Source organism: Cinclus cinclus, chromosome 1 (assembly GCF_963662255.1).
Source record: "Cinclus cinclus chromosome 1, bCinCin1.1, whole genome shotgun sequence".
In the NCBI taxonomy this organism is placed as follows: Eukaryota; Metazoa; Chordata; class Aves; order Passeriformes; family Cinclidae; genus Cinclus; species Cinclus cinclus.
The window spans coordinates 125574517-125598462 of NC_085046.1; the positions used below are offsets into that span (position 1 = coordinate 125574517).

At 36.7% G+C, this 23946-nt stretch overlaps 2 protein-coding genes across 5 annotated transcripts in view; one reads left to right on the plus strand and one right to left on the minus strand.

Moving 5' to 3' along the window:
* Positions 1–16249, plus strand: part of WWP1 (WW domain containing E3 ubiquitin protein ligase 1) — a 67292-nt gene extending 51043 nt beyond the window's left edge. For 3 of the 4 annotated variants that reach the window (XM_062490035.1, XM_062490008.1, XM_062490016.1), the window contains 7 exons: positions 807–940; positions 1070–1210; positions 2105–2225; positions 3364–3468; positions 4816–4912; positions 5215–5287; positions 6771–7700. In XM_062490035.1, the coding sequence (XP_062346019.1) occupies positions 807–940; positions 1070–1210; positions 2105–2225; positions 3364–3468; positions 4816–4912; positions 5215–5287; positions 6771–6870 (771 nt within the window). In that variant the 3' untranslated portion in view covers positions 6871–7700. Of the gene's footprint in view, positions 1–806; positions 941–1069; positions 1211–2104; positions 2226–3363; positions 3469–4815; positions 4913–5214; positions 5288–6770; positions 7701–15964 lie in introns of those variants that run through there. The other variant, XM_062490026.1, reaches the window with a different exon arrangement.
* Positions 10543–23895, minus strand: RMDN1 (regulator of microtubule dynamics 1). The gene is made up of 10 exons (XM_062490048.1): positions 23597–23895; positions 23000–23111; positions 20305–20392; positions 19225–19384; positions 18526–18615; positions 17819–17874; positions 15826–15913; positions 14199–14229; positions 12784–12917; positions 10543–10743 (listed from the first exon to the last, which is right to left on the minus strand). Exons 1-10 carry the CDS (start codon positions 23723–23725, stop codon positions 10705–10707), a joined length of 927 nt encoding a protein of 308 aa, XP_062346032.1. The 5' UTR covers positions 23726–23895; the 3' UTR covers positions 10543–10704.
* Between the last annotated feature and the right edge of the window lie 51 nt (positions 23896–23946).

Consider the following 23946-nt stretch of genomic DNA (forward strand, 5'->3'; position numbering starts at 1 on the left):
AGGCCTTTAAGAAAACCTCTTTAAGGTCTCCTTAAGCAGAATAAAATGCATCCTAGACTAAGCCTAAAAGGGGTAAATGATGTGGGGAAAAAAGATGGAGAGGTAATGGACTGTTAATCAGCTCTTCCACTCACAGAATTTCAGTTGAGAGGAAAGAGAAGCAATGAATGCCTATGTTTAAGATTTGTTTTATTTTTAAGAGCTGTATTGGTGAGGAAAGTGTATTTGATAAAGCTCAGGGGAAGAAAGGGTTTTGATGGTTGTGGTTGTGCTCCATGAGCTCTCAGATGCACTGAGTCAGTGTAGGGTTAACACTGTGTGTGTGTGTGTGTGTGTGTGTGTGTGTGTGTAATGCTGTGCTTCAGTACTAGAAATCAGCTTACACTATATGTGCATGTGTGGTGAGACAAGTATGACCATGTTTTGGGTTTGGTGGTTTTTTTCAGTTTTGTGGAGAACTTAATTCCTTGCATTTGTTACTCAACTATAAAGAAAATGTGATTCCCAATTATGTCTATTCACATAATTAAGGGAAGAAAGGATGAAGTTCTTTATGAGTAGGTTTTTTTTTTTAATTAAAGAATTTCTAAATTGTAATAACATATGCTTGGATACATTTTGTCCATTTTTTTTGCTTCCCATTTAATTTAATGTTTTGTTCTTTATAAATATGACTTTATAAAGCTGCTACTGCTATTTGGTGCTTTTTATTATTTGAAGGAGAAAGAAAAAAAAGACTTCAAGTCCAGAAACACTTCAATAATTCAGTAGTTCGATAAAACTTAACATATTTTTCTGTTCAACAGGCATTATTTCATGGGAAATTTATTGACACTGGTTTTTCTCTGCCTTTCTACAAACGAATGCTGAGCAAAAAGCTTACTATTAAGGACCTGGAATCTATTGATACTGAATTTTACAACTCACTAATTTGGATAAGGTTTGTAGTCAGATTTTTGGGGTTTTTTTGGTTTTTTTTTTTTTTTTTTTTTGGTGTGTGTGTTTGATATTTTATGGATTTTTTTGTTTATATAGAATTAATTGCAATTTTTTTTTTCTTTACATACAGGGATAATAACATTGAGGAGTGTAACTTGGAAATGTACTTCTGTGTGGATATGGAGCTCTTAGGAAAAGTAACCTCACATGAACTGAAATCAGGAGGTTCAAATATCTTGGTAACTGAGGAGAACAAAGAAGAATATATAGGGTAGGAAGGTGTAGATGCTGAAAAAAGTGTTCCACGTTTCTCCTATTGCTCTAGTCTTTTTTGACATGGTGTTTTCTGGTGGTTTGGTTTTGTTTTGTTCTTATTTTTTCTTCCCATGTTACTGTGTAGTTCTTGTGACTGTTATGGAAGTGGTATCTTGTACGTGTTGATATCTTGATACACAGTTATTTGGTACAAAAGGAGACCATGTGGAGAGATGACCTGTCATGCTCTTATATGTACAGTAAGAGAACATGTGAAACTGAAATGAGCAAGCCTATTTTCAGTAACTTCAGGTAACAAATCTAGGTAGAGGGAAGATATCTATTTGATAGAATATTATAAAATTGTTAAGAACTTGGCTATAAATGAGGAAATTGAAATTCAGAGTGGTGTGTAACAAGCTGTGATTTCAACTGTTTTTTGAAACTCATTCTGCTACTCTTTTCTGCTTATTTCCAAAATTTATCACTGTCCCTCTTTTTCTGAGCCTCTGTTCTGATCTATCTATTCAAGTCTCAAAAGCAGATGTATACAGACCCTTTTCTGTGATAGTGTATGTCCTGTGCTGCACATAAAGTTTCCACTTAAATTAGCAGTCTTCAGTTTCTCAGAGAAATACTTTCTATAGTATATATATAAATCAAGGTTAATAACAACATTTCTTTTTAACTGGAATGGTAATCTAAGTAACATCTTGCTACTTTAGTAATATCTACATTTGAAGATTTGTGATAATATAGGTTCCTTATAATTAGTGGAATTGAACAGTGTGAGAAGTGAAACTTGAGGGATTCTTACCTGATGGGAACACATATGCAGTCCTATGTTTGAACTTCTTCATGTTGAATGCTAATTGAGGTTTAATTTATGTTTGGTTTTGTTCTATCCCAGGCTAATGGCGGAGTGGCGATTTTCTCGGGGAGTTAGAGAACAAACCAAAGCTTTTCTTGATGGTTTTAATGAAGTAGTTCCTCTACAGTGGCTACATTATTTTGATGAGAAGGAACTGGAGGTGAGGTTTTTTTATTCAGCATTTTTGCCTTTTGCAAAGATAATATGTATGGAGAGATTACCTGGATAGGTCGGTGTGAATCTCTTCTCTGTGCATGCTGCATTTATTAGCTTCTGGAACATGGAGAATTTATTAGGAGCAGTGGGATTAAATCATGATGAAAATTGAATCAGTGTTTTGTGGTGTTCAGCATTAAAATGTATTTTTGAAAGTTTCTGTGAAAGTAAATGAGATCAGTGATGGATCTGAGTCACAGACTTTTCCCTCTGTGGTAGATGGGTAGAATTACCGTGTAACAGATGACACTGAAGTTGATTGTTAGTGATTGCTTAGTATCACATACATGGTCTGAGACAGGTTCTAGGATTCTTATATTTAAAGACAGAAAATTGGAGGAACCAACAGAGCATGAAATGGAACTTTGTAGATCCTCAGTGTGCAACCCAAGAGCTGATAACAGGGATTGCTTGCATGCTCCACGTTTACTTAACAATCAGCCTGGCCTGTGTTCACTCTTGGGATTGTGATTTGGAGTAGGGACAAAAGATTCTGTAGTGCTGTACTCATTTATTTCTCTGTGACTTGACAATTTCCCCTGTATATAATGAGCAGTTTTCTGAAACCTTATTATATTAAATAGGGAGGATTTTTTTCTAAGAAAAGACTTTGTCTTATTCAGTGTTCAGTTTCGTAGAAGGCTTTGCCTTTAGCGCTTTCAGCTTTCATTGCCTCTTTTAAAGAATACTTTTCAGACTTATACTTTGCAGTATATTTTATCTTTATTAATAGTAGCAGTAGTAGCAATTTAATCATCATCGTTTTGGAATATGAGGTGAAGATTGAATGGAAAGGGTAATATCCTCCTTAATATAAAATTCCTCTTATGGAAAGTTAGTATCTTTTATCACTGAGCTATTAGTTGGAAGATACCAAGTTTCTGGTGTTCAGTCTTTCAGACCATACAATTTTTGAGTAGCTCTATAAACTTAGGATAAAGGAAAATCTAATGGTGTAGTAAAAAAATTTGCTGGTCCTTTTTTCAGGGCAGAAGTTTTCATTTTTGTTACCACGTCTCATACAAAATAGAAAATACTCTTAATTTACGTGTTTAATGTGAAGAAATCATTCTCTTTTCTAGGTTATGCTCTGTGGTATGCAAGAAGTTGATTTAGCAGACTGGCAGAGGAACACTGTTTATCGTCATTACACAAGGAATAGCAAGCAGATCATATGGTTCTGGCAGGTATATTAATCAGTTACATTTCTGATTTCTGTAGGTTTTGTTTTATCTGTAGCACAACTGACATATGGAGTGGAGGGCTGTCCAAATGAAGGTACTTAGAGCTTTCTTTCTTTTTTTTTCCTTTTCAGAAAAGGAGGGTTACTGGTCTTTAGGGAGGATACTTTAGGATGAGAAATGGCAGATAGATTCACACATTACATTTTGATGTTGGCTTATATTTTCTTCTGTATCTTGTCCTTACTGATTATTCCATGAGGTTTATTTTTTTCGTAATGATCTACCTTCTAAAAGTTCTTATATGTAGTACACCTGTATATCATCTCTTCACAGTACCTGAAGGGAGCCTATAAGAAAGATGGAGAAGGACTTTTTACAAGAGCATGTAATGACAGGACAAGTGGAAATGGATTCAAAAAGAGGGTAGATTTAGGCTAGATATTAGGAGGAAGTTCTTTGCTATGAGGGTGGTGAGGCACTGGAATAGATTGTCCAAAGAAGCTGTGGATGCCCCATCCCTGGAAGTGTTCAAGGCATGGAGCTCTGAGCAACCTGTTCTAGTGGAAAGTGTGCCTGCCATAGCGGAGGGGTTGAAACTAGATGATCTTTAAGGTCCCTTTTAACCCAAACCATTCTGAATCTCTTATCTAAAAGTGTCACATAGTACATATGGTTATTTGTCATATTAACTGTTCCAGTCTAGCACTGACTAATCTTCACTCACATTTTAATGAAGTTGGCTAAGGAAAACCCTCAAATACTATTCAGGCTCACAGTTGCTACAAATTTTCCTAAAGAGAAGTAAGATCTAGGGTCTTCCTATCTTTTGAAAAAATCACCATTTTAGAGATGCTTTTGATTAAGTTTCTCTGGGAAAGTGATGTAAATGGGTTATTTCCTGTCTTATTTATATCATAAGATCTGATGATATATGTTTTTAAGATGCTTGGTACTGAAGGAATCTATACCAGAGGTATCAACATTTATATGCAAGTTTTTCTTAGTCTTGCAATACCCAGACTCTGTGGTTAGACTAGTGCTGTGTTTAATAACAATGGCAGTAGTCTTCATACAAATTTTGATTTATGATTTAGTGTAGAATAAAATAAGTATTCTTCTTATTTGCTGTTCCCAGCCTTCACATTATAATGGCTGACAGCGCATATAATCTGAAATCACTGTTCTTTTCCCTCCACCCAATGTTGCTGAAGTAAAGAACAGCAAACTGGTACCAAACAAGGTGGTGTATTTTTAAACGGAATGATACTTTTTCAACCATCTCATGGGGGTTTTGTTTTTGTCCAGCTGTATAAAGGCTTTTTATTAAGTAATTTGAATTTCTGTGCCTAGTTTGTAAAAGAAACAGACAATGAGGTTCGCATGCGACTTCTGCAGTTTGTCACTGGCACTTGCAGATTACCACTGGGTGGATTTGCTGAACTTATGGGTAAGTAAAAGGTGACCAGAACTGTTTGTATATTGTCACTGTTTCATTTGCAAATGAACCATGCTGCAAGTGTACAGATAAGAGGAACTTAATGTTCATCACCTTGGATCTAGAAGGGCTTTTTATATAATAAATCCCATGAATACATTTATAAACTATTTGGAAATTTGCTTGTTTCTGTGAGGAACATGTTCATGTAACTAATGAATTCTGTCTGCTGTGTCTCATTTGTGTCTTATGTCACGTATATATCATGTATGCTACTAAAAGGAACAGATTATACTTTTCAAAATCTTTTCTAGGAAGCAATGGTCCTCAGAAATTCTGCATTGAAAAAGTTGGTAAGGAAACGTGGTTACCAAGAAGTCACACTTGGTGAGTGTTGTTATGTGTAAACTTCCTGTACCTTTAGTGGTTTTATCTCTTCCAGGCTTACACTGGCCAAATCAAATGAAATATAATTCGGATCAGTTCTCTATCTCCATCTTCAGCTTCATTTGATTGCCTTGACATGCCAGTATTGAAAACTTTCCTAGTTGCCCTCTTCTTGAATTTTGCAACTGCACTGAACAGTTTGTCAATGTTGGATCTATCAAGAGCATGAGAACATCCTTGTGTAGAACTGAAAGGTGTTCTCCTGATTCTTTTAGAGAATATTAAATAACTGAACAAGTCACGTTAGTAGTAGGCACATAGTTATTAGATACCGTTATTGTGCAGTAACATTATAAAAGATAAAATGTATAGTCACGAGAAGAAGTAGCATGAAAGAAATTATAGCCTTCAAAACAAGGATGCTGGTACCTTAGCCAAGAATGCTGGTACTTTTTCCCACCAGGCTTCAGATGGGCTTGGCATTCCTGTGCGTACTGAACTGGGGTATCAGGTACACAGATCAGTGTTTTTATATAAACTGCACAAAATGGACACACTTTCCTTTGGCAACCTGTGACAGTAATATTCATCTTACTTTTAAAATACTTAAGGCAGCAACTGACAGAACCAGAGGACACAGTCTCAAGCTGTGCCAAAAGAAATATAGGTTGGATATTAGGAAGTTTTTCATTGAAAGAATAAAAATGCACTGGTATAGTCTGCCCTGGGAGATGGTGGAGTCACCATCCCTGGATGTGTTTACAAAGAGATGGGATGTGGCACTCCGTGCCATGGTCTAGTGGAGATGTTTGGGCATGGGTTGGACTCTATGATCCTGGAGGTCTCTTCCAACCTGGTTATTCTGTGATTCTGTGAAGAGTATCCTCACTTTTACATTTTCTCCACTGGATTTTGTTTTGAGTGATGTTTGCAAGAGTTAAACATATCTTGTCTAGGACAATTTTGGGGAAGACATGGAATGAAATGTTTTGGAAGAAGCCTTTTAGGGCAAAGTTTAGAGGGCAGAAAACACCCATCTATATCCAAAAGTGTAGGAAGGAGAAGAGTTCATCTTTTTCATGCTGTTGTTGAAAAGCATCAAATTAGGATTATATTAAACTTCATGCTGAAAATTTCCTTTTCTACATATTACAAGTAATTATTATTATTATTGCTATTATTATTATTATTAGTAGTAGTATCATGATTTTATATTGTCTTTTTCTAAGTATTATAGTTCCCTGTATCTTGTACAGCCTTTAATCTTTCACCATTGTTTTTCTTACCTGGTAACAGTCTTCTTTTTCTTAAAATATTCCTCTGAAACTTTGTCTGATTTTACTTCTGGTAGAAATACCAAGGCAGTGAAATCATGCTGATTATTTTTTTTTTTCTAATTGTTAGATCATAAGATTTTATATTCTGTAGAGTTCTACATGGGATTTAGATATATTTAACAAAATTCTGTTTTTTTCCTGCTCAGTTTTAATCGTTTGGATTTGCCACCATATAAAAGCTATGAACAACTAAAAGAGAAGTTGCTCTTTGCCATTGAAGAAACTGAGGGATTTGGACAAGAGTAGAAGTGACTTGTAGTCAAAAAGGATATCTTGCATAATAAAAGGCCCAGCCAACTAAAATTGCACACTTAATTGTATATAAGCTTTTTGTTCTGTACAGTGATCTTTCTGGAACTCTAAAAGTTAAATTGTTCTCTGTTCTTCCACAAATATATGCAAAACAGTTCAGCCTTTTATACTTTTATTTATTGCCCTTTCAAAAGACCAGAAAAACCCCTCCATAAATTTTGAAAGCAGACAAGAGACTTATTTAAAATATATATATATAAATATAAATATATATACTAATGGGCTCTAGTTTTATAGAGCTTTAAGTGTATGAAAAGTTGCAGCCATTTAAAGGGGCCTGGATTTGCTTTATCTTGGCTTTACCATTCAGAAAAATGTTTAAACTGCTCAGTGTTCTCTAAAGAAACATCTCCAAGTTTGTTTTACTGCATGGCTGTTCTAAAAGGTGTTAAAGGCTTAGGCCAAACTTATCCTAAATATGTAGAAAGATGCTGCTGGTATTTGAGATGACAGAATCTGTTCTTCTGTCCATTTAATTTTTTAAAATACATAAATAGCTGATATATCCCTCTCTACTGATGTAGCCAAGGTCATGAATAAAACCTTTACTACTTGCACAAGAGTCATGTACAAAGAGATGAATGTGATTTAATGTTGAAAGGAATTGGTGCCACTGTTCTGACTTACTGCAGGAGCTGAACAGAGTATTTTAATTCATTTGAGCAGCATTGAAATTTGTTTACATAGTACCTTGGGTTATTACCATGAAGATGTTAGGTAATCTTCAAAGAAAAAAATAATAAAAGAGAAAATATTACCCATTCTCTTCTTGGTCTGGTGTCTTGCAGGTTTTTTTTTTTTTGGTTTTGTTTTAATTTGGTTTTGTTTTATTTGGTTTCCCTTTTCAATCTGTGATGTCCTTTTTATAACTTTGTAGAGTTATATTAATGTAAACTGAGCTATAAGGGTATACAAAAGGTAATGTGAATTTTGCTGCTTTCTGTGTTCATGTTCAGTTTCAGATACTGGATCTAGAAAACTCAAATAAAAGGAAAGTTACTTAAGCTTTGCAGATAAAAATATTATTTAGTATTAAATACTCTCATTTCTCTAAAGTTCTTACAGAAATTTAGATGTACTTGAATGAAGTACTTCTACAACCTGTCATCCCTTTATGTAGGTCAGATTTGTCTTAAGTGCACAATAATATAAAAGCATTTTAAAATCAGTTTTATTGGCACATATTTGCTGAAGTGCAAAGATGCGTTTAAAAAATACTACAATTTAACACCTTATTCATGTGAATTATATTAACTGTTACTTTTAGCAAACTGTGCTTCCTTATTATAGAGTAAAAACGTGTTTTAAATCACCATTTGTAATATGCTTTAAATATTACCTGTAAATTCCATTACATTTAAAGTACACAGAATTTTATACACACATGAAAATAATTTTAGAATACGATTCAACACACGTGTGTTAACATATCATATTGCACTGTTAAAAGTGTACATGTGGAAAAAAAACCTGCTATAACTGTTCATGTATATTTGCAATGCAGCAGCTGAATTCTGCCAAAAATTTATTTTTCTACATCTTGAATCGTCTCGAGGCTTTGTATTCAATATGCACAGCTTACACTGGAGCTGTACCTGTACAGAGCTCTGGTCACAGCAGTGGTGCAGACTGCTGTCTTACAGAAAATTTCATGTAAGAGCTTCAAAAATTTCCACTACTTTGAGGCTTTTTCATACACCACCAAATACATTCTGCAAAACCACGTTATGTTTATACAGCACTAAATTCATTTAAGGTGCAAATCCACTTAAATTATCACTTATACTGGTTAGAATGGAGGAAGTTTAAGAAAACAAACCAAGAAGGATCAAGGCCAAGCACCGGGAGCGTCACTTGCCTAAAAGAGAAGGAGGGCTAAATGTCACAGTTAATGAATTTGCACTAATGAATGACTTGGTGACCCACTACCAACTGCTGAATTTTGTGAATCTGTGAGTAACTGAACAAAATAAAAAAGACAGCACATCACAAGAATGTAGTTGTTTTATTGTTTTGGTAACTTCAGCTGTCTCATATCTGCAGTGTTTTTTCCTGGGGGTAAGGATTAGTAAGCATGAAAAAAACACAGCTTTCTGTCCACGTGTATGATCTGTGAATTGGTGTCAAGGGCCTGACTGAAAGAATGGCTCCAGCGGAAAAGAAAGCAAAATTAATGTACCTGTGTGCATGTGTGTACAATAGTTGAATTTTCTGGTTATTTCAGTAAGACTACGTTGTAATTTTTTTCCCACTTGAACTCCCCATATTTCACATATATTTGGTGTGAGTGAGTAAGACAGCAAAAAGAGGGAAGGCAGCAAGGGTTGCAGATCAGACCAGAGTACCAGGGAGGTAATACTACTTGAAGGAACTGTTGTGTAGCTCATGGGTTTTGTTGTTTCATTTCTTCCTGCAACTCAGCTGCTTTTCACACTCCACAGCTATTACTCAGTACTGGATATTCTTCCTTTGTGCAGCAGCAGCAAAAGCACCTAAGTAAAGGTGCCTCTGCCACAAAGGCACTAGAAGCAACTATGCAGATGTTTTTGTAAAATATCAATGCAGAAAATTCTCAAACACTCTACCATCTACCCTGACGCACTGTGACATAGAGGACTTCATTATGATGCTTTACTAATATAAAAATAATAATTACTTTATGGCCCTGTTTGAACTGTAGTTTTGTGGCATCAGGCTTTAATTTAAGCCCCAGAATGTCTCTCAACTGTGAATTTTTACTGCGGACTTAGCTTGGGCTTGGTTTGTTGGTCTAGGCAATTTATGCTGTTCATCTTCCTCCTAGAAACTGCAATACCCTTTCCTAGGAAAGCAAATATTAGGTATTTCTAGTCAACTTTTTCTAGGCTGTTCTACAGTCAATACCACATGTAAGTGATTGCCTACCATTTTTCCCATTATTTACTCCACTTTTTCTCTTGGGTAATTGGAATATAGTGTTTGGCTGGACACCTAACTTAGGTAATTTTGTATTTCTGGTGAAAATTAGTAGAAAGAACAAGAATAAAGTTTTATGTCTACAAACAACAGTCCACATCCTTCCACACAGTAGTTCCTTTCTCATGTACTGGGAGTGTGTATTGCTCCTGTTGTTACAGTCTAGGGTAGTGTGTGTGCCCAACAAACGTTTACAGCCACTAAATCATTGGAAAAATTCTCACTGCACTTGCTCACATCACCCATAAAGGGATTGTTTTCCCTTCAATTTTTTACTTTAAACCACAACACCTTCTGCAAAGTCAAACACTAGCATTTAATAGTTTTGGGATTAAGATGGTGCAGCCTTAATGATAAATCTATAGGAACATCTGTAACTCTTGAACCATTTAACCATTTAACCTTACAGGAAAACACTGCAGAAAAATCTGCAGGATTCTAATTATGTCATGACCCTTTCCCTCCTTTCTTTAAACTTATGCTAGTCACATTTCTCATTATTCCTCATAAATAACGTGTAGTTTAAAAGTGTAAAATACTTTATTTAACCCCATGCTATCACTCTCCCAGCCTTTTCTGTCTAACTACAAACCCTGCTTGTGAATGAAGCTCCCTTCATTCCCACGTAAATGAACAGACAGGATCACATAATGAAATGGATCTTCCAATTCAAAGTTTAATAGAAATGAGAGAGAGATAGAAGATATGAGCTGTACTTTTAGTAACAGCTTCACTAAACCAAAGTAGTATTTGGGGCCTTTTTCCTATGCTGCTCAAACCTGAGGCACTGAATTCCCATTATCTTGTTTCTTCTTATATAGAATTAAGTAGTTCCAAAGCTTCTTTCTGTACCTGAAAGAAATAAATGTAACATAACAGTCCCAGGCAGTTCCAGGCTCTTCTAGCAAAACTTCCCTCACAAGCACCCAGAGTTTCACTGCAATTGTGTAAAGTCAAACCAGTCCTAGGACAAGTAATTTTTATTCTGTAGTTTAAGATGCTCAATACTTGAAATATGGATAGGAATAAAACACTTAAGCTGAGGTCTTCAGTGTAATTCACTTACTACATAAATTAAGTTTATTTGTGTTGAATACAAGTACTAGTTCTTGATTTGCTGCAGTCCAAGACTAGCATGAAGGAAGTTGTCCTACCTCTGACCATACCAACCAACGTAGAGTTTTCAATGCTTTAGGCAGTGACTAATAAGTGTGAGACCATTTCTGAGGCTCTGTTTGCCTAAGGTTTCTGGTTAAAACCTAATAAAATTTTAATATGATCTCTAACATTCATATTAAAACACCTCGCAACAACAAACTGAACAAAACAGCATAAAAAGTCTCAACACCCTCTCCTCCCTCCTCAAACCACAAAAAAACCTCCAACCCAACAAACTTCTGGTAATGACGCAGCAAGCCATGCAGACAGTGTAAGCCAGATACCTCTCAGTATCTGCAGTACCAAATGTTCAAAAAACCCTAGTTATGCTGAGACAAGAATTCAAATGTCTGCACAGGCCAGTTTCCTTCACAGTGGACTATCAAGTCTAATTCCCAATGAATTTTGTATTTTACACATTCACTCAGAGAATGGGGAGAATGCTGCCTTTCTCAGTTCAACAGCTCTGCACCCCTCTAAGTGATTAGGAAACATCTATCTATCTATCTATCTATCTATCTATCTATCTATCTATCTATCTAACATATATAGGAGGCTGCAAGTAGCTGAAGCAGATCAGCAGTTTAACAACTTGGCTACTGCACAGAATTCACTCCTGACTATACTTTGTATGGTTCCTAAAGAAAGACAAGTTTTTGGGATCACTGGTTTCACATGTGCCTCTAGCTACTAGTAACTGTCTGAAGAACTGACCAATTTCTTTCACACCTGAGACCACTGCTTCTTCAGGCTATTAAATTCCTAAACATTTTGCAAGGCACTGGAGGAATGTCAGATTCATATTTCCACTGAAAGATGTTACTAAAAGGACTCACTTTTGGAAGAAATGGTTTGAGGGTTATTGGCAAATCTACACAGGCATTCTGAAACCCTACCTCGGTAGTGTTTTTTCTGAAATGTGAAATGCAAAATCCAACCAAAGGATTTCTTACTTTGGACATCCATAGTATTGCATGGAGCTGCAGAATGTACATCTCAACTGCCGCTTAATGTTAAATGTGAAATAGAGGTCAATCAACAATAAGAAAATCAAATGGAAATCAGGTTTTTTTAGTCCTAATGCTAACAGGATTGTTTTTGAAAGGTAACTGCAAATGCTTTGGTTTATACTGAATGCATTATCAGGTATGAAGAAGTCTAATGGATTACCTCTCCTGGAAGTACTTTGAATGTTTAGGTAGGAAGGAGATGGCTAGCCTTCAAACCAGAATCCTGCACAGTTTCCAAGGGTAATAAAGTGAGATTTGCTATGTTTTGCTATGTTTTTATAAGGAACTGCAATGTTAAGGTTATGGTACATCTTTGTTTTCCTTTTCCTTGTGTTCACATGACTGTGAGTTATTCCAAAATATAATTCCTACCTTACCCATTTCAGGCATGTCAAAGGTGAATCTGTGTTCACAGAGAAAGAGGCTAGTGAAGGTGACAGCCTGAACTTCAGCAACACAGCTAAGGCTGGGTCATTGTTAGCACTTCTTTCATGAAGAAGAAAGGGGTACAGTTCTCTGCTATGAATAAAACACAGTATTTCCAACCACTATTTTCAGAGGTGACTAGTAACATACTCGAATTTTTTGGTCCTGATGTGATTCTGAATTGAAGGTGCTGAACTACAACTTCCCCTGAGTTATTTTATGAAACATTCCACTGCCATGATGTCATACATGTTGGATACAATATACGATTGTACAATTACAGTTCTTAACTTCCTACCTGTTTGTCCTCCTCTGTCTGTGCAGGATACTCCTTTGCTTTGCTTAGCCACAGAAGAGCCATCTTCTTATTGTTTAACTTCAAGTATGTTTTCCCCAAAAAGAGCAAATTTTTACTGTAGAAATTTGGATCAGCTGCATAGAGACAGGAGAAAAGCTTTAGATGAGAATTAGGAGCATACTGTACTTTGGTACTATACTTTGATACTTGTTTCAGAAAATATAGCTTGGCTTTGGATCAAAAGGAAGCCAGTGTCAAACTTTCACTTGATAGATTTTTGTCTCATAAACAATTGTATTAACTAGCAGCTTGCTGAATATACTGAATGAGACTAGATTCCTCACAAAGAGCAAAGCAGTGAGTGTAACGCATACCAGCTTTGCTTTGCAGGTTTTGGGCTTTTCTGGACCTAGCAGGTACAACACACAATGTAACCATCTCAGCAGGTATAGACAAGAGAAAATAGTGCACATTTCCTAGCACACACAGATACCAGCTTAGTTTTTGCTGCACAGAAGAAAACAAAACTATTAGCATCCACACTACACATTTTTTAAGGAGAGATTTAAACCTTGCTTTTATAAAGCATCATTCATTATTAAAGGCTAATCTTGCCTGCTGTCCCTACTTATAACATAGGCTTTCTCTACTGCTGGATTTAAGGTCAGGTTTCAAAACATATGAAGGTGTTTTGGAGGCACATTTTGAGATTAAGTTAATTGTTCCAGTTCACAGATGCATAACTTGACGCTCAGGGGAAGACACACTATGAGCCTTCCCTCTAATCTTCAATAATTTAACAATAAATCTTTCATAAAATACTGTTTACCCTTGTCTTCCTTTATCTTTCAGCTAGTGAGTTTTGCTTATGGTCTCACTCCTGGAGAAATAACATGTTAATTTTTTTTTTTTTATATATCCTCTGGACAGTTTAACTGTCAAGACTGCCATTCTGATCATAATATCTCTGAACATAATAAGAACTCTGCTTTTTCTGTTTTCTATTTAGAATATGGAGGACTTTTAGACTCTTAAGAAAATTCTGAAAAAGTAACACAGCATTCCCTTTTTATTTCTTCTGCCTCCCTGTGCTCCTGTTGAATTCCTTAAGGAAGAGTACTTTATTCTCAGGAAGGTACAAATTTCACTTTAGTATTTACTCTGAAAAAAATCTTCATGTTACATGTAAGTGATGTATACTAGGTATGTAACATCCTTTTAAGTATCTCTGATAAAATGTTTCAATCTAACAGCCCAGTGTGCTGACTGGCACACCACATTTACCAGCTGATCATATACTACTGTTTTGGGTTTGATGGCTACAGTTATGAAGGTAATACTGATTGCTAGAGGTTTACTGCAAGTCATCAATCCTAAAAGATATTTTTCAGTGAAAACAAGCCACGAAGTCTTACCTTCTTCTGCCATGTGGAAGTAACGAAGAGCCTGTAAAGACACAGTAGCATTCTTTAAAGTGGAGAATAAACTCAACACAATAGTCAAACCTTATGCATGTACTTGAAGAAGGAGTTCCTGTCCATGATCTTATTTTATTAACTCAGCATGCTACTGATGGTTCTCATTCAATGTAGAATTAGATTTGACATCATCTCAAAGGAACTAGTACTTACCTAAATGCCTACCACTTTTTCCATAAGTGTATTAACTCCTACTTTTTCCTACCAAACTGAAATGTGTTTTTCTGATTCAACTTGTCAAGATAAATTTTGAATTTTGTTTGTACTATTCAGCACATCTGTAGTTTCCCCCATCCATTTCTCATGAACAAATTTCATAGATGAAACAAATCTTATGATTCAGGTTATTAATATTTGAGAGAGAACTGACTCCAACAGAGCACAAGTAAGTAACTTCTTACATGAAGATAAACATCTATGATATCCACACATTTTCAACAAGTTTCCTATCCAGCACATATGAAATTTCAGTCCATCCCTAACTTTTCCTAATGGTAGTTGGAGGGAAGAAGGTCTTACAGAACTTGAAAGGGTGGACATTATCTACAAAGCAGATTTTGTACTGAAACTGCAGAAATCCTTCCAGTATAAGTTTGCTTCTTCAGTGAGCTTAGGTGCTACAGAACTGAATGCTGGGATTGGCATTATTGTGACAGCATTTGAAATCCTGGCTGACATTTTGTAGTCTTCTGAGTGTGGTTTTTCAGCAAAACTTACAAGCTTGACATTCCATTAAAAAGCTTTATTTCTTTTTCAATCAGCTCTTAAATTGCTTTCTGTGTAACAGCAAGCAGCCTGCTACAATTACTTTCTAGTGACTCCTGCCCCCCCCACTTGAAGAGAGCAAAACAGTTATTGGTTGCTCTAAACAAAGATTAAAACAGCAGCACCAAACTTTTCTGTTGCACATTTAATTGTCAAGCTTCTATATATGTATGGCTGTTTAAATAAGATGCCACACTGGTTTAGACACACACAGTTTTAGACACGTGATTTTAAAGGATAAACATCTGAACAGTATGTTTTAGGGTGTATGACAGAAGGAATCATCACAGAAAAGAGGAACAGAAGTACTTTCAATTGAGAAAAACCCACACCATATGTGGCCAGAGAATGAAAGAGTATTTGTTATCTTAAGTAACAAAGCAAGCTGTTGCTTTTTGCATTTAGTTATATGGGGATAAAATCTATTAGAATTATGAAATAAGTACATGGCATAACACCACCATATAATCATCAGCCCTGGACTGGTACAGACAGTTATTTGCAAGAGAGCGCAACGGTAAATGCAAACTAAGTTACATATAACTTATTATTTTCTCATGCAAAAACTACACAAAATGATTTACACTATTCTCTGTGTGCTATAGCTGAATAAAATGAAAGGGTTTTATGCTTTTCGATACCCCTTACTCTCCTGTTCTATTCTAATTTTATTATTGACAGTTGTAAACTCACAACTCTGTACCATAACGAGAGGTCAGCTTTGTCAGGGAAATACATAAAAAGTGTATCATCAGCTTTGTGGGGGGGGAAGAATCCATGAAATATTTTCATACTGTACCTCTTGAAATGTTGAGGTTGGTGGTGTGGCAAAGAGCGTTGCAGCTATTTTTCTTTGGTACCATGGCATCTCAGCAAAGGAGTAACACCTAAAGCAAAAATAAAATTTTTATCTACCTTTTCCATTTCTCTTGTTTTAGAGCAACACTCTCATAATTGTTGTTGGACATAACAACTGGATGTCATAATTGTTGATTTCAAGAGTCAAAACTGCAGACACACCGCAAGTTCTATAAGAGTGTTCTTACAGCTGTAAAAGAAAATAGCAGGATGTCTGAAGCTGCTGCTAAAGAATTTTTGGTGTGTATTTTACTGGGAACTAACTACATTAGCTAAAACTGGGGTGATTACTAAGCATGAGACAGATTTTGAACTTGAATGATTTTAATGATTTATGTGTATTTTTTTCTAATGTATTTGCAAAAGCAGCACAACTGAGTAATGTCATTGCCTTACCTCAACACTACTTTGCTTTTCTCAATTATTAACATAAAGTAGATCTGCAGTACATTCCTGAGACTCTGATCTATAAGAATGAAAATAAATTCAAGAATCAAACCACTGTGCTCTAGGCTAAGCCATGCTACCCCGTTTTTCTATCTACTAAATAACACAGGTAATCAATCAGTCACCTATCTTATTGGTGCTGGAAGGATTAAACATTTTTACTGAAGCATTTCAAGTGCACAGAACATTCTAGGTGCAAACATTAAACAATGATATTCACTTTAGCAGCCTCCCACAATGATATTATAACTGTTATTCACTGTGTAAAATAGAGCATTCTAGAGGAGTTGAAAAATTAGTAACTGCAAATGTTTGGAGGAGAGGGGGGCAAGACATGGAACACACAGCTGGAATTGAAATTCTGTCATTAGATGTGCCTTATCAGAAAGGGATTCAGTCAGGGACAGGTTAGAAAGAGAAAAGAGAAAAATACTCAAGAACTAGCTGATACTAAATGCCAGTTTCAGATCAAGATGGCTCTGGAATTCAGAAATAAGTATATTTAAATACACAACATGGAAAGATTTTAGAGCCAAAAGCAGCATTAATCCAGCATTTCTGATCATCTTTTCCAATTTTACTTAGGAACAATATCTTAAGTTTCCTATCTCAAAACTGACTTTGAGGCTCAGGCAGCTGGTAGCATATAAATCTGGACAATTGCAATTGTTAGATCATGTGGGAATAAATGATGGATGCTGAAAAAATAAAGTTTCCAATCTCTCAATATTACAGTAGAGATCTTCAGTAAAACAATGTAACACCTTTGGTCATTTTCAGACAAATAATCAAAAGTGCTGTCTGGAGTCTCTCATTAACGTGTAAATGATACTGCTTTCCATGACACCACTTGCACAGAATACCCTGGTTACTCTGGAAAGTTCAATTTCCATTCCATTTGCCTGCTAGGTAACAGTAATTCTTAGTATCACTTTCACTGAGCAGTAAATTCAATTTCAGTGATTTTTAGTTAATACATATGCATTTATAAGCTCACTTTATTTAATGCAACTTTTACAATACTGTATTCTGTCAGATAGCAACAGAAATATTTTAGGAATACATCTCATTTTTGATAGCTTTTCAGGGATCGTATTAAGTTGCAGCCATCACTGAAATTCAACATAAAGCCAGTGCTGAGTTTTGACTCCATTTGCACCCCAGAACAAAATGAGCTACTACTTACTGATGCCCACTATGGATTCTATGAAGCAAACTTAACATATGCAAAAAGAGTTTTTAATAGCTCCATACAAATAAACTAAATGAATAATTATTTTTCATCTTTTCAACTGCATAAGAATTAATAGCTAGACTTTTTCAAAGCACAACGTCCTGTATCTGTTCAATATGTTTTCATGCTTGCACCAAATTGTTACAAGTACATTCTGAATTATTCCAAGCAGTTCTGCAATTCATGCAAGGTATTTTGTAGTCTTGTATTTTTCTGTGCCATGTGCTAACTTTAGTTTGAAAATACATCTTACCAAATCCCTATAAGATGAATTGTTGTAGCATCTTTTGGATTCAGTTCAATGGCCCTCTGGTACAGGGAGAAGAAAACAACACAATATGTAAAGAAGTTGCTCTGACACATGGATTAAAATACATTTTAAAATAGATTTGTTATCCTACTGTTAATTAAACAAGATTGGTGTGTAGAATTTCAAGGCAACACACTATTTATTCAGTGCACAACCTAATCAGCTCACCTCCAAAAATCTGATGACACCGACAGATGTCTGAGCCTGTCTCTTTAGTAGCTTATTAAAAGTTGCATTTGAGTCATGGCATGTTCAGATTTTTATATAATCTCTGGTAATATAAAATTAGTAGCTCTTCATATTCTCCAGTATTTGTCCTTTACTGTTACATAATCCACAGCTAAAAGGACAGTCACACTGCCATTTCTCAGTATCACAGTTACAACTGATCTAGTCCTCAGAGGTGTCTAAAGCACTTCAGCTATTTCAAGACTCCCTTCCAAAGTGACTTAGTTTACTGCAGGAGACAATTTGTATTCCTTGTTTCTGGGGCATTTCTGGACCATGTGTCACAGTAACCCTAAAAACAAAGTGCTACTAGGAAGTCTGAGCAGAAGTATGCTTTCAATATTTCACCAAAAATTAGTTACCAGCTGCCACACAATCTACATACTGGACACATTAATCTTGTTACATGTAAACTGCATTACCTGGAAATGCTCTTTGATGATAACAGCATTTCCAATTTTAGTCTTGATTCCTTCATAGTCTCCAACATCACTGAGGCAAATTCCATACCACTGTAATTCAAATAACACAAATAAAACATTTAATACAGCACTATACTAAATGAAGATTTTTAAAAACTTGCAACCAGAACAACTGCCACCACCACAAACAACAACAAACAATAAGTATTTGTTGTGAACAGCTCAATCAATATCAGAGCAAGCTGCTGGTCTTCATGTGTAGGGGGAATCAATGTCCTCTTCTGATCCAACATACCAAGGCAAGTGACTACATTTTGCTACCTCTTTGCCTGTGAGAAAAGCAGGACCAAAAATAAAAAAAAAAGGGCAGAATGCAGCCAAGGTGAAACTTGACAGAGCCTGACAGAAAAGGTATGTGAATGTAGGATGTACAACATTTTTAAGGCTACATCAGGATAGAAGGAGCTGATTACCGTAATCACCGTGATCAGTCACTTCTTTCCATGGTCCTGCACATACTGAATATTTCTGTTTCCCTAGAGGAAGTTTATCTGGAAAAGTCTGAACTCAGATCTTCCAAAAACATTAGGCAGAACTAGAAACCTCATTCATTCTCAACTGAAAAGTTAAACTATGTTGAAGTTGCCTAAATCAGCACAATGGCATTTGTTTTGTTTTCAGTAATTTTGTACGGCTCACCTTGTGTGCTGCAGAATTTGATTCATTTTTTTCAAGTGCCTTTTTTGCATACTCAAGGGAGTCATATGTCAGTTGTTTCTTCTCCTCTGCTGAAGTACTACCAAGCTGAGCCAGATCCCGTGATGACCGTGCCAGCCGCCATAACAACTCTGCATCGTCGCTGGTTTGGAACAGAAACACTCATGTTTTAAAGCAATCAGGGAAACAAAGCAAAAACGAGTCTTTTCTCAAGTGGGTGACAGGACAACAGAGAATCATCTGTCATTCTATGTACAACCCCAAGGTAACAAACAGCAAATGAAAGCCCACTATCATAGGCTCTCTGACAATACCTTTGTTCTGCCATTCTGGTCTGCAGAGCAAACACACCTGCAGGAAAGGTTTTTATTTTCTCAGAAAAAAGATATAGATTTAAGAAACTCCAATGGTATCACTCAAAACACCAGAAAGAAAAGGAGGGCTACTCTGTTCTTAGATAGATGGCTATTTTTTCCAGCACTCTGCTGGTTTGTATTGATGCTTATTTGGAATACTTAAATCACTATGCACCTTTTTTTCCTCAAATTTTACTTAAATTATTAAATTCTTCCTAGAAAAAAAAATAACAAAACCACAGATTGGCCACACCATTAGCACATAAACCTGTACATTTATGCACTTATTTATATCACTTTAACAAATGGTGTAGTGTAGGTTACAGTCCAAGCATATACAGTCCAAGACATACTGGTATGGAACACTGCTTCATTACACTTTAAATAACTACCACTGCCTTACTAATTCAATAGAGATTTTAGAGTCTTTCAGAATTTTGCAGTTTATTTTAAGGAGTTCTTAGAGTAACAAAATAAACAACCATGACTGAAAAACTTGAGGGTTAACCCTCACCTTCTACAACTATCAGTTCTTTCTTCATTCATTTTTCCATTAGGAGGAAAAAGATCACAAGTCCTTCTTTCCTGCTTACATAGGGGTGAAAAGTAGGTTCTCCAGCATTCTACAGTGAGAGTATTAGTCGAAAAACAGACACAGAAGAGCATAGAAAAGAAGCCACAGTATTGTCCCAAGGCAATGAAGTACCTATTTTTATGCTGAACCAGCAACCGATATAGCTTTTCAGTTTCTCCACTCCCATACAGGTAATCTGCTTGTTCTATCACATCTTCCACTTATGAAGGAATTAAAATTATGGGAACAGAAGAACAAATTACAGTTAATTAAGACATTATCACCAAAACCAAAACATTTCAGAGCAAGACAACCTAGCTGAAAATGATATAGCTCATTTTTAGGCCATCATTTCAAACTTACAAGCACAGCAGGATTGATAAGCAACATGTACACTGCATAACAAGGATGACAATTGGTGCCTCTCCAGTGAAACTACAACAGCTTTCAGCAAGACATCTTTGCTTGCTGGACAGATTTAACATTCTAAGGTGTCTTTCTCATTGAATCAGACTACTACACAAACCTTATTTTTTAACTTGTGAAAATGGCAGAAAAGAAAAAAGATGTACGGAAAATGGGTCAGGAAAGCAAGTACAACAGAGTTGACAGTGACAAAGCCCCTTCATTAGTATATGTAGAGAATTTAAATCTTACAATAACAATGAAAAAAACCCCAACTTTGAAAAATATTCTTCACTCTCAATATGACCCCCCCAGTTTTGCCGGAATATTACTGCAGTTTGAGTGGGTCCCATAATTTACTCACAAGCCAAAAGAAAACATTGCTTAAAGGGTTTCTGACTGAAGTCCTTAGGATTTCCCCAAGTACAACCGCAAAAATTACAATTAATCTACTGAAACTCCTGTGTGTTCCAGATACTAATAGAAAAAATAATTCTGAAAATCAGAACTGGCTTTCTGGAGTATCACTTTATGAACTAAGCACCCTAATTGTTATGATACTTTGTTTTTCTAGAAAATACTCTGAAACACAACAATGGTAGGGGAATATAATTTCCCCACTGGATGACTATAATACATAAATATAGTACTATAGAAATTAATATAGTAGTTGGAACAATGTACAGGAAACAGAACTATCAAACGCCACACTACAGAGGATTATAGCATGAAAAAAGATGGAATTACTAGGAAAATAACACAAAGGCAAGCAGATATGTAATACTGTTGACATATGTAACTGTACTGGAGAAGAACAAATTTCAGGTTTACTCTTCTGCCAACATTTAAGCATAAAAAGTTTATCTTTTAAGTGTAGAGCCTTAACTTTTTACAGACCTTTTACCTATGCTTATTGTCTCTTTGGTATCACTCCTGGATCCATGATCAAACTTGGAAGTCAAAACATAAGCTCTAACCCCTTTAATAAAAACTAATCATGTTTATAAGGTTTCCTTTTTCAAGTCACCTACTAAATATGGTAGCCACGTTTAAAGTCAGCTTAAAGTCAAGTCAGTTTAAAGTCTTTCTTTACAGAAGTAGTAAAATATTGAAAGCTACTGAACACAAAAGCCTGTTCTTCATCTTAAAAAGATCCTAGAATATAAATCAATGCATTGTGGACAATTTTTAACCCTGCTGTCTCTAAATGTATTCTTTCAACCCTTTCAAATACAAGGTAGCAGTCTACATGGACTTTGGATTTTAGCGTCCAAAATTAGCTTTGCAGTACATCTTCAGTATGATCTTCACTAAACAGTTATGTTTGCTTGCTGACCTGAACACTACTACCATATCTAATGACTAAATGCTGAGAACTCAAGACCTCTGAATGCATTTCCCACAAGGTGTTTTATATAAATTATTATACTTTTATTACTTTAGAGTATTTTTCAGGTATTTCTATTTTACCCTTATTTGCACCATATTTATTACATGTCTTGTATAGAAAGCCTGTTAGCATTGCTTTTCTTGGCAATGTAAACATCACATTCATGTGGGAGCACTGAAAACACCAAAGGGAACTAAGCAATGCTCCTCATGAGAAATGATGACTTCTTTAATCCTCATTACTATTATTCCCTAATTGTGTACTGAGTAGCTATTTCAAATCTACTCACTGATGCTCCTGCTCTAGCAAAGGAAACAGCTCCTTCTCCATTTAAGAATTTATTATCTGAATTTTTATTTCTATCTGCATAAACATCTAAGATGCTCCTTTTTTTGAGGCACAGAGAAACAGGCTACCTGAACTGGTTACTGCCTCAACTATGCAGTAAGCACACATCCAGTTTAGGCTCTTTCTCCTTTCAGTCAGGCTTACTCTGAAAATCCTTATTTAGACAGACAAGTTCTAAGTCTGCAAAAATATCCCCTTTTAAGATATTGTTACTGTCCTTCTCACAGTGACACTACTCTTATTCAAGGGATAATATGAAAAAAACATTTTACCACTTGTTAAATTGTTTTCTAGTAGGTAAATCAAGCTTTTGCTTCCCCTTTTTTAGTGTTACAGAAAGAGAAGATGTTTCTCAATTTCCTATGAAGCACTCTCTCATAGTTGCTCAATAAAAGATAATAAGACTGGGCAACAAATTAGTTATTATCCACCTTGTGTAGGTGTTCTATCCCTGACAGGAGGAGCTGCTAATCTGCTTTCGGTTACACCTGAAATAATCACCTGTTGAAGTACTACCACACCTTCCATAACCAATTCAAAAGCATCCTCTCATGATATGATGCTACATGCAAACTTAATGGGAAAAATATCAAAAGCATTACACCATCTCCCTTAATAATTCTAGCACTAAAAATATTAAGTTTCACACTGAAATAACCAGAATTCAAATTTTGAAAATATTACCTTTGAAGCTTGCATGAACCTCAGCAAAGCCAGAAATCAGCTTATGAGCTTCATAAACCAAAAAGGACCCTGTTGACAGCACAACCCCCCTCTGAAGACTTTTTCTAAGCACCTGTGTAGAATCGTACGATAGGTTAATGATTAATGAACATTAGCACTCCGAGTTATAAAAGGTTTTTCTTGTCTGTACCACCGGTTATATTTCAGATTCTGAAAAAACAAACAAGCAAACTTTAAAATGTTAAAAAACCCTCATAAGACAAAACGCCACTTCACCAAGCGGGTATTTGAAGTATATTCAACAGAAGCTCACGATTACGCCTGAAAACAGGAACAGAGCAGTAGACTGAACACAAACCAGAAGTACGGAGCAAGCACAAGGTTGGAAGCAAAAACCAAACCCGCACCGCTCAAGGGAGCCAGCCCAGGGCTCGGTTTTCGCACAAACAACCGAACCCCACCACATCAAACACAGCACGGCACTGGGCGCCACGTCCAGTCCTCCCTTAAACACCTCCAGGGTCGGGACTCCCCAGCGCCCCCCCGGGCAGCGCATTCCAAGCAGTCCCTGGAAGCGGCCCGCGCTCCCCCCGCTACCTGAGTCCTGGGCCACCCCCGGCCGCAGGGCGCTGTGTCCCGCCGGAGCGCCGTCCCCAGGCCAGCGGGGCCGCGGCGGAAAGGCCGCGCCAGCGATGTCACGAGCGATGATACCATGAGCGCCGCCATCGCCGCCGCCGGCACCGCCCCCCGCCTGCGGAGGAACCGCTCCGCCCCGCGGCCCTGCCCGGGCTCGGGGGCACACAAGGGCAAGGGCCGCCCGCTCGGCCGGCCAGCCCGCCGTGCCGGGGGCCGGACATTGCGCGGCCGGGCCCCGAGCCGCGCCGGGCCCGAGCGGCCGCCGGGGCGGGCCAAGGCGGGGGGGCGCGCGGGGGCTCTGCGCCTGCGCC

Coding starts and splice junctions, on each gene's coding strand:
- RMDN1 (XM_062490048.1), bottom strand. CDS start 23,725: ATGGCGGCGCTCATGGTATCATCGCTCGTGACATCGCTGGCGCGGCCT. Junction 18,616..19,224: donor CAAATTCTGCAGCACACAAG/GTGAGCCGTACA, acceptor TTTGAATTACAG/TGGTATGGAATTTGCCTCAG. Junction 15,914..17,818: donor ATTCATCTTATAGGGATTTG/GTAAGATGTATT, acceptor TTTTTGCTTTAG/GTGTTACTCCTTTGCTGAGA.